The sequence below is a fragment of the Melanostigma gelatinosum genome, assembly GCF_949748355.1.
Source record: "Melanostigma gelatinosum genome assembly, chromosome: 10".
NCBI lineage: Eukaryota > Metazoa > Chordata > Actinopteri > Perciformes > Zoarcidae > Melanostigma > Melanostigma gelatinosum.
Genome location: NC_136643.1, coordinates 9,041,707 through 9,051,815, shown reverse-complemented (window position 1 = coordinate 9,051,815; position 10,109 = coordinate 9,041,707). Strand labels below are relative to the sequence as shown.

The 10,109-nt window shown below is 44.3% G+C and overlaps 1 protein-coding gene across 1 annotated transcript; it reads left to right on the top strand.

The window, feature by feature from the left end:
- The first annotated feature begins 459 nt into the window (after positions 1 to 459).
- gjc4b (gap junction protein gamma 4b) lies at positions 460 to 8,640 on the top strand. The gene is made up of 3 exons (XM_079276508.1): positions 460 to 635; positions 5,848 to 7,027; positions 7,139 to 8,640. The coding sequence occupies exons 2-3, from the start codon at positions 5,881 to 5,883 to the stop codon at positions 7,150 to 7,152; spliced, it is 1,161 nt and encodes a 386-aa protein (XP_079132634.1). The 5' UTR covers positions 460 to 635; positions 5,848 to 5,880; the 3' UTR covers positions 7,153 to 8,640.
- The last annotated feature ends 1,469 nt before the right edge of the window (positions 8,641 to 10,109 follow it).

Here is a 10,109-nt window from a genome sequence, read left to right as displayed (position 1 = left end):
ACGCTATCGTCACCTGCTGCTCCAGGCGCTGAGGGCAGATCACACCTTTTTTAAATTCAGGTTTTAACATGAAGCACTTATGTGCGTTCTGTTGATAACAATCCAAATACTTTGCATCAACTGAAAGTTGTGCATTTCAAGTACTAAGTCTTTGAATTTCCAAGACCTTAATATTGCTTTGTTCACCAAATATGAGGCATGCATTATTATTATTATTATAATTTGCCTTTTGAGTCCTTCTGGAGCCATAGGTTATTCTCAGTCTCAGAGTCCAGGGTAAAGTTACAGCAGAAAGGATTGCATCAGGAATGCTGGCAGTTTTCCTCCACTCTGTGCAGACAAGGGGGTGGGGTGCCTGGCTGAAACTGGGAGGGGGAAAAGAGGAGGAGGAGGAGAAGGAGAAGGAGAAGGAGGGGGGTGTTAGGGAATATTCTTTGTCCTCACCCCGCAGTACAGCACACAACTGGAGAAGGAAACGGGCTCCTCGCGGAAAGGAAAAAAAACTGAATGTCTTAATATTAGAGCGGGAGGGCTTTATTTTAACAAAGATAAAGCGGAGGAAAAGCTCTCGAGATAAGCGAGAACTTCGAGAAGCCACCGCGTCAAAGCAGGAGGACCCAAAATCACGACTGACGGTAAGATAACGCACACAAACAAACAAATCGCGATAACGCGGCAACACCACCACGTAGGTCTTTAGCCTTCGCTAACAACGGTGCTTTAACCCAAGTTATATCTTTAACTTTGGGGAGGAACGGAGTAGCTTTTTTCCTAAGTTGCTAGCTTAATTTCGGCTATTTTCATAACCGGTATTCACAAACCCAGGGCCAGGCAGACGTATTGTTTTAACACGAACGTCAACATAAATTCACGCACACAGGCTGGCAGGACGCAGCGCTAATCCAAGCACGCGAATTCGACCACATTTCTGAAATGATTAGCAAGTTACGGCATACTGGCTTCTCGACTATGTCGACACGGGTTGGTGATGGAGCAACGCGTCAATTAACCATCAATATGTGGCGCATGTGGAGTCGTGCGCGGTGCCGTTAGCCACGCGGAGGATTTTTTTTCTCGTGTGGTTCGCGTAAATTTGATTAATGTAGTTGTCCACTAAACATTTTTAGTGTCTAAATAATTAAAGCGCCTTATCAGAGCGTGACCTACAGCGTATGTTCTGGCCCAACATAGTTTCTACAGCGTTTATGGAATTATGTCTCGTGGTGATATGAAGGGTGAATTACCTTCCCCCCCCTCTTAGTTTTACCAGTCAGTCACTCCCCAGTTTGACCCCCCCATGCAGGTCATTTTTTCTCTCCTGGTTTCCTCTCTGAGCGCAGGGCCTCTCAGCTGTAGAGCTTTGGGATACGGGAGGGATGGCCATAACTAGCCTCCCAGATGTGAGAGCCACAAAAGCCCCTCTGTTCTGCAGCGCTCATCAGTGTGGAGACACTGCCGCTTCACTTTGCTCCTATGGAGTGGTCTCGTGTGACGTCACAGTTTAGCTGTCGGCCATGTTGGAGTACACACAAAGCCACTGGCATGCACGGCTGAGTCGCATAACCTATCGGTGGTGAACTTTTGTGCTGTCTTTGGTTGTGGCAGCAGAGCTGATAGACAAGAAATCATTCTTTCGTTTGCCAGCGGTCATTACACATCAAGGAAATGACACGAAGGAGCTATCCAAGCGACGTCGCGAGAAATGGCTGTCACGCATCTCTCGAGATATAAAGGAATGGAATTTGGCGTACACTAGAGTATGTGCGGATCACTTTATAAGTGGTCAGTGATTTTATTTACTAATTCGTTTGTGAACAGTATTTAATAAAGGAAATATAAATTAAACTTGGACATGAGAAGGTTACAGAAGCTTCATCGGCCCGTGACAGCAGTCGGTGCCAGAGACGTGTCGAGCGTGTACAACAGGCGGAACACAGAGATGCAGCCTCAGCATTGCTTGATATGAGTTTAACGTCAGATCATATATATATATATATATATATGTGTGTGGGGGGGGTGAAGTTAGGAGTTAGTTGAAAGTGAATTCCTACACACACGCACACAATGACGTGCATGTACAATGTAAACAAACACACGTGTCTGTTTGCACTGAGTAAACATTGAATATTGCTAAATATCTGACCAGATCTGTATATATTTACTCTTCCAATGACGAGATGAGAATTCTCGACGACCGTTGCTTTGACGTCTCGGACCCATCCACTGACAAACTGATTATAAGCGTCGAGCCCTTTGTAGCACTCCAACTCGTCTTTTGTGTAAGGACTCGGGGTGTTCACGAGATACGTGTAGATGTTGGCGTAGTTTACCGATGGAAGATAAGTAGGATCGGCACTGAAACCATCTGCACTCATCGTATAGGGATCCAAGTTACCAATAACCTTCAATTTGGCCAGGTAGCGAACCTTTGATGCACTATCCAGTGATTCAAAGTATGGTATTTTCGCCGCACTTCCTTGTTTACTCGCCGCCATGTAGGATCTGTATGTACTCCAACATGGCGGACAGACCTCGTAACTAAGGAGATCGTGACGTCGGTGAGACCACTCCATAGCCTACTCAGACACACGGGTTTGAAGTGCCACAGACAGATGATGCCTCCGAAGATGGTGCATAAACATTGACATGTAATGTGAGTAGGAAGCACGGTCAGAATTGATGACACAGATTGTTGTGTATTTGATGGACTTTAGACAGACTTCCACAGAGTTTTTCTTATTTGGGAATACCGGTACTCAAGCTTCAAGATATTAACATTATAGAAGCCATGCAAACTTTTTATGTTTATATATTCAGTTGTAGTCATAGTGATAAATTCGCCAGGCCAGTGAGTAACAATCCAATCCAAAATGTTCAGTTGTGCATGTAACGATCCTCATCAGAATATGTCAAGTATCAATATTGGTATTGCCCTAAAAGTTCCTCTGTGAACACATGTTGTTTGCCCTGACAGTAAGAGCAACGAGACAGAGGAGCGGCACAAACACACCAGGCCCGACATGCCTATGGAAATGACGACAAATACAATATTTTAGGAACGAGTTGCAGACATCAGCTTTAAAGTCAGATTATTCCCCTCCCTCTGTGTGCTTTTTAAAAGCAAACATGGCACACATTCTCTCAGAGATGTGGGCCTGTGGTTTTCTTTGGGCATGGATGTCGGCTCTGACAGTGGCTTGGGGGCAACTCGCAACCGTTAACCTAGATTACACGCGGCAAAGTGTACCTAGTGTTAACTTTGACGTCTGTTGCAGTCTGACATTTTAGGTCATTTGATGATTATGTCACAATAAAGCCGATAACGTAAAGCTCTGCAGTGACTCGCAAACTTCGATTTCACCATGTATAACATTTTATTTGTTGCGAGAAAAAGTCCTCCGTATCCACGTTCAGTTTGAAAACCACAAGCGTCCACTGAATGGGGGCTTTTGTCAGTTATCTCAATGTGGAAACCCGACCTTGCAGTCGTCAGGTGTAGCTGCAGGATGCAGTATCGCATGCAGCGCTGCAGAAAGCCACAGATGAACGATAATGACAACGGCAGTCTTTGTGAGCAGTAGGTAGGAGACCCGCACCAAACAACTAGCACAGGACATTTGTGGAGAAACGTGTATCAGTCAATCAATGATCACCTCAGAGAGTCTGGTGGAGCCACCGGGTCAAGAAGTGAGTTCACTTAAAGCAGGTTGTTCTCAGCTGTCACACAATGGCAACTGGTTGTGCCTTATTCTTACTCTTTATTTTTCTAAGGACAGTTTCCTCCCTAACTAACGCCAAGCATTCATACAGCACTCCCATTCACACCTGGGAGTCGATACAAAGCGCTCTTTGGATCTCTGCTGGAGCACTTGGAGCTGATGTATCATCTGTAAAAGCTGCACAGTGTTACGTTTTATGGGATTGTTCCAAAGTACGTGGTCTCTTTTTTTATTAAGCTGTACGGCGTTATCGGTCTTCAAAACGTTTCTGCTGAATTACACTGAATATTACACTGTTGCACTGGAAGTGAGTGAAGAAGGTTGCTGGTCCTGTTGTTGAGGTTTAAAAATACGTTTATGTAACTTCATCAGAGTGTCTTTCATATTTACACAGACTATATTTGTTTGACTCATAGTTCTTCTATAGATTAATTTAGCAAAATGGATGAAGCAGCTGGTCTTGAAACAGGAAAGACTTATTTTTATTTTTTTATTTTTTTATTTTTAAGAAGACCATCATTCCAGTCATCTAAACAAGAACAGGTCTTTGCGTTCACATTGCAGATAATGATTTGGTTACGGATGTAGGTGTTCTTGAACCTGCAAATGTGTTGTCCCTTCTGCATGTCTTATTTAGATCCAGCTAGTGTTGTTCCTGTGCAAACATTGTAAATTATTCATATTTCGGCTTGCAATACAATGTAGAGATTTAGATTTGGTTTGACAATCGTTGTCATTGCATAGTTTTTCATAGCCCTTAAGCTTTGTGTTCGTCTGTAGAGTCTATTTTGTTCATAGCATTGCTACTTTAAGGTTTAAGGTTTCCTCCTCATTGTCCTTTCCTCGGGTACAAACCAGGCAGGAACTTTAAAGAGATTAAATATGCTACCACTACTGGTAAAAACATATTGTTAAAAACATTAATATCCTGTTCTGTGCCAGCCACAGCCAAGAATTCCCAAATGTGCCATACTTGATCCCTGCTTCATCTTGTGGTAATCTGAGTTTAGCCACTGCAGAGTTTCTCTGGACGGACAACGCAGATTCAAAGATTTGTGATTTCACAAAATACAACTCCGGATGTGAGAGTTGTGAACTGGGTCTGAAGGTGGGAGATGAAGTGGTGTAATCTTGTAAATCACAAAGACTGTTGTAGAGAGCCTGGCAAGTTTACGGCAGCGGTTAATTACTCAGAAGTTGTTTATGAGGTTGGTCACAGATGGTGTGAAACCAAACCACAGGAACTCCTCGTTGCCTCTTTCTTGTTTTTTTTTTACTGTCGGCTCATTACGCTGTTTTGGCAATCTTTTAGTCGGACCGTGACGCAACACTCTGAACACCGGAGCTCATGAGCTTTTTCATTAGTGTGATGACGCCCCGAGCACCTTGCCTCCTTCACTTGAAGTGAAGTCATCACTTCAGTCTTTTTACATGGCAGTCTGGGACCTTCTCAGGGGATGTCTGTCTGAGCATGCCCCTTTCTCATGGCAGCGATGGTTGTCCTGGGACGTCTCAGCTTTGTAGCAGTGACACAATAGCCCCCCCATGTGGCTATCTGGTGCAAACACATGGGAGTCAATGACCCTGTTCACACCTGGCACTGGAATGCGTCGAGAGTGACCGGTGGTGATTGGATCTCGTTTCCCCGTTCTATGTGCAAAAAAGAAAAACACTCAGACGAGCTATTAGGCTATATAACTTTATATTAATCTATTTTGCTGAGTTGCCTCTTAATGCAGTGTAAATGTCTAGTGCTTTTATTGTGAAAGGTCAGCAGAAGGAGTGAAGTCGTTATGTGCTGTTGATGACAAAGTGCCAATAAAAGTGATTGCGATTTATTTTGTAACCTTCATGAAGTATAGGTGCAACGTAACCCTCGGCAACACAAGCTGTTGTTGATAATTTTCCTTCAGGGCACACACACACGCACAATATGGGCCAGGTCACATTCGCGTACTGATTTGCTAAAAGAATGGGCGTATTAATTAGTTTTCATGTCAAATGTTTTGTTATTGAGACTAAATTTCAATGAGAACTAAATATTACCATCACGTGCTCTCCTTTTACTGTTGTTTACCTCTTATCATTTCATCGTCTGATTTGAATTTCTTTCCTCCTCTTCTGCCAGGTGTGAGAGGTTCCCTTCCGTTCCAGAGGCAAAATGAGCTGGAGCTTCCTCACGCGTCTGCTGGATGAGATTTCCAACCACTCCACCTTTGTGGGCAAAATCTGGCTCACCCTCCTCATCGTCTTCCGCATCGTGCTGACCGCCGTAGGCGGCGAGTCCATCTACTACGATGAACAGAGCAAATTCGTGTGCAACACTAATCAGCCCGGTTGCGAGAACGTGTGCTACGATGCGTTCGCGCCGCTGTCGCACATCCGCTTCTGGGTGTTCCAGGTGATTATGATCACCACCCCCACCATCATGTACCTCGGCTTCGCCATGCACAAGATAGCCCGCATGGAGGACAGCGACTACCAGCCGCGGAACAGGAAGCGGATGCCGATTGTGAACCGCGGCGCCAACCGGGACTACGAGGAAGCGGAGGACAACGGGGAGGAGGACCCCATGATCCTGGAGGAGGAGGAGATCGAGCCGGACAAGGAGAAGCCGGTGGCGGAGAAGCCCAGCAAAAAGCACGACGGGCGGCGGCGCATCAAGCGCGACGGCCTGATGAAGATCTACGTGTTTCAGCTGCTGTCGCGCGCCACCTTCGAGGTCTCGTTCCTGTTTGGGCAGTACATCCTTTACGGGCTGGAGGTGGTGCCGTCATACGTGTGCACGCGCTCCCCCTGCCCGCACACGGTGGACTGCTTTGTCTCCCGCCCCACGGAGAAAACCATCTTCCTGCTCATCATGTACGCCGTCAGCGCCCTGTGTCTGCTCTTCACCCTGCTGGAGATCCTTCACCTCGGCATCAGTGGCATCCGGGACTGCTTTTGCGTGCCGCGGCCTCCCAGCCCCCGGCACACGGCCCCGTCCAGCCAAAGGTCCTCCATCTGCCGCCAGCCGTCGGCGCCCCCGGGCTACAACACGGCCCTGAAGAAGGACCCGTCGGGGAAAATGAGCTTCAGGGACAACCTGGGAGACTCAGGTCGCGAGTCGTTCGGGGACGAGGCGTCGTCGCGAGAGCTGGAGAGGCTGCGGAGGCACCTGAAACTGGCCCAGCAGCATCTGGACTTGGCGTATCAGAATGGGGAGAGCAGCCCGTCGCGCAGCAGCAGCCCCGAGTCCAACGGCACCGCGGTAGAGCAGAACAGACTAAACTTTGCCCAGGAGAAGCAGAGCAGTACCTGTGAGAAAGGTGAGGCTTCTTGATCCTTTTTTTGTTGTATAAGTTCGTGCTTTTGATTTTTAATCTTGACTTTGTGGATCAATTTGAAATGCTTCACTGACACCATCTCTCTGTACACAGGTCTCCGTGCATAGGTTCTCACGAGCCCAGCTGACACTGTAGACTTGAATTCACATCAGGATCAGCGAGAGGACATAAGGGAATCAAAGTGTGTGTGTGTGAGACATTACATGTGCGTGAGGTGGATGAAGTCAGTCTAAGCCTTCCAGTGTTACGACCAGTCGCGGTCGAGCATCGAGTCAAACGAGGAGGAGAGCGGCCGTTTCGAACCCAGCAATACTTGAGACGCCTGTCTGAAGATCCAAAGTGCTTACAAACTACCGTCGTGCAGCAAGAACGGTTTCTGGTTATCATGTACTTCTCCCTCAGGGCAGCTATTTGTTTTTATATTTTCTATTATGAGACTTTAGAGCGATTAGTCTTTTTTTTTTTTCTTCTTTTTTTTTAAAGAGTTTGTCGTCAGTTGGAAGTCCACAGTGAATGCATCTCAAGTTTGCCTTAGACCTAAACTGGAACTCTTGTTTTATGGCATTTTGTTACGTTATGGCCCGTTGTAGTGCAAAAAAACATGTTTAAACTGTTAACTTGTACTTTTGTGAGGAAGTGAATCGGTGAGTGAGATGCAAAAAAAAAAAAGGTTAACGGACAAACGCACCACTCGTAGAAGAAAGGTACTGGAGCGATTGTTGTGCTGATGAAGACTTTTTGAACAGTTAATATTCATACAAAGGCTTCTCTCAAGTGTGTATCAAATCTTTTTTTTCCTTCAATTGTTTTGACAATGTTGGCACCGCACCAGTCAGCATTCCCAAGCCTGGTGCTTCGATGGTAACTGGAACACACTTGGGGGGGGGGGGGGGAGCCTCTGTCCAAAGGAACAAACAAACCTGGGTAATGCTTGAAAAACATGTAACTCTTGATATCGTCTTGCTTTGTTTAAACATGTATTTGAACTATTCTTTATTTTTGTATTAGTGAGTATTGTGGTACCGACGAGCGGCTCTTGTCACTGTGGCAGACATGATTTTGACTTTAAACGAATGACATTTACTGCTGACTTAGTTCCCTACAAACAGTCTGTAGACCGGTGGGTTCTGAAAGTGGTTCGGTACAATTTGTGTTCAACTGCAACCATTTATTTGCATTTTCAAAAAAATATGGACAACCTGCAGCTTATGTCTTTATTTGCACATCGTCTCTGGCCAGCAAACACTTCATTTTTCCGTACGGACCTGGATTTAATTATATCTTCAAGCTAAATTAGGGAAACATACTGTTTGGTTGATGTTTCACGTCTGAAAGTGCAGATTTTTTGTGGATTGGTGTCATCGCTGTTCCAGAGTCCCAATGAAGGTTGTAAACCATGTAATCATTTCAATGTGAAGTCAATGCCTTGAATGCGCTCTGCTAAGACGCGACCATTTTGTATTCTGAATCATACCCACAGTGCCAATTACTGCCAACTCAAATATTGTCATCTCAAGTTATTTTTGAAAAATGCTTTTTGTACTTTTTATACGTTTTGTATCGATAGTACTCTGTGGTCAGTTTTTAAAATAAAATTTTTTCAACAAAACAGTTGTAGTGTGCTAGTAATGGTTTCATTCTGACAGTATTACTTCGCATGAAAATAGTTTTAGCCAGCGTCTTGCTCAAGGACACATCGACATGCAACTAGCGTAGCCAGAGCCGGGAATCGAACCGCCGAACCTCTCATTGAAAGATTGCCCTGCTCTCCACTACAGACACAGTCCAAACAGAGAAAGTAGTTTCACACAATTCTACCAAATTGAAGACTTCTATCATGAATCGGCAACAAGAATAACGTAAAATCTAATAGTGATACACTTGCTCATGACAGTTGTGTTATGAAACTCATCCATCTAAGGCAGGCTGTCTAACTCATTTTCACTCTGGGCCACATCAGCATCACGGTCGCCCTCAAAGGGCCGGTTGTAACTGTAAGATTGTGTAACTAACTTCTCCCTAACATATTGTTAAATAACTCTCTGCATTTGATTATTGTTTATTCAAGTGTAAAAATATTGTACATGCAGTTATATAAATTAAAAATGATATTTAAACACATTTCTGTTATAACATAAATCATTTTAATTGAGGGTTAAGAAACCCACATTACTCTATCAAAGATCAAACTATTAAAGAAAATAACAAAGACAAATATCAAACACAAGTTATTACACTTTGTTCAAAGCTGTTTGTGTCACCTCTCTGCATCACTAATGTTCCTCCCTGTCGTCGTCCTGTGCATGGCAGCTGCATCCAAGAGCTCCTCATTGAGAGTCAGGTCTGATAAACATGGATAGATGATGTATCCGTATTGTCTGTGCTTTCATCAACAGTTCATTAAAAACACAAGTACCTGCTCGTCTCTTAGCGAGCTGTGTTGTTAGATTGCTGCTGGTTCATGAACTCGGTCTGCGATGGTGTTTCTTCACAAACTGACATTTGTAAAAGTCTGTATCTGGTCGGAGCACTGCTCACATACCTTCAGCATGCACTGGGCTGTAGCTGTGTAAATATATTCTGCTGTGATTGCAGTCTGCCTTTTAATTCTTGGACAATTTGATGTTTTTCTTGGAGGCTAAATTTAGCTCCGTGTTTGGTGTCAAAATGCGACGTGAATTGTATCCTTCATCACCGACACGCCTCATAACACAGAAGACAGACCCGTTTTTCTCCTTGAAGCACAAACATGTATTCGCTTTCCCATCTTTCATTACATTTTCTTCCCTCTGCATCAATTTTTCTCTTCGTGGAAATTTTGGGATTATTTTTATCGATCTTTTTCAATCGTTGGAAAACCGCTTTTCGGGCTGTTGCCTCTCCTGTTGTGATAGTTTTAATGTCGGTACACAGACAACATGCTATCACATAATTTCAACTTTCTATCTCATAATTTCGACCATGGGGATACTTTTATTTTCAAGTCTAACTTTTAATTATTTTTCCAAAAATAAAAAAATCTTTTGTTTATTTATATATTTCTTTTGCTGGCGGATTCGCGGGC

What these genes read in the sequence shown, in the direction of transcription:
- gjc4b (XM_079276508.1), top strand. Translation starts at nt 5,881, where the DNA reads ATGAGCTGGAGCTTCCTCACGCGTCTGCTGGATGAGATTTCCAACCAC.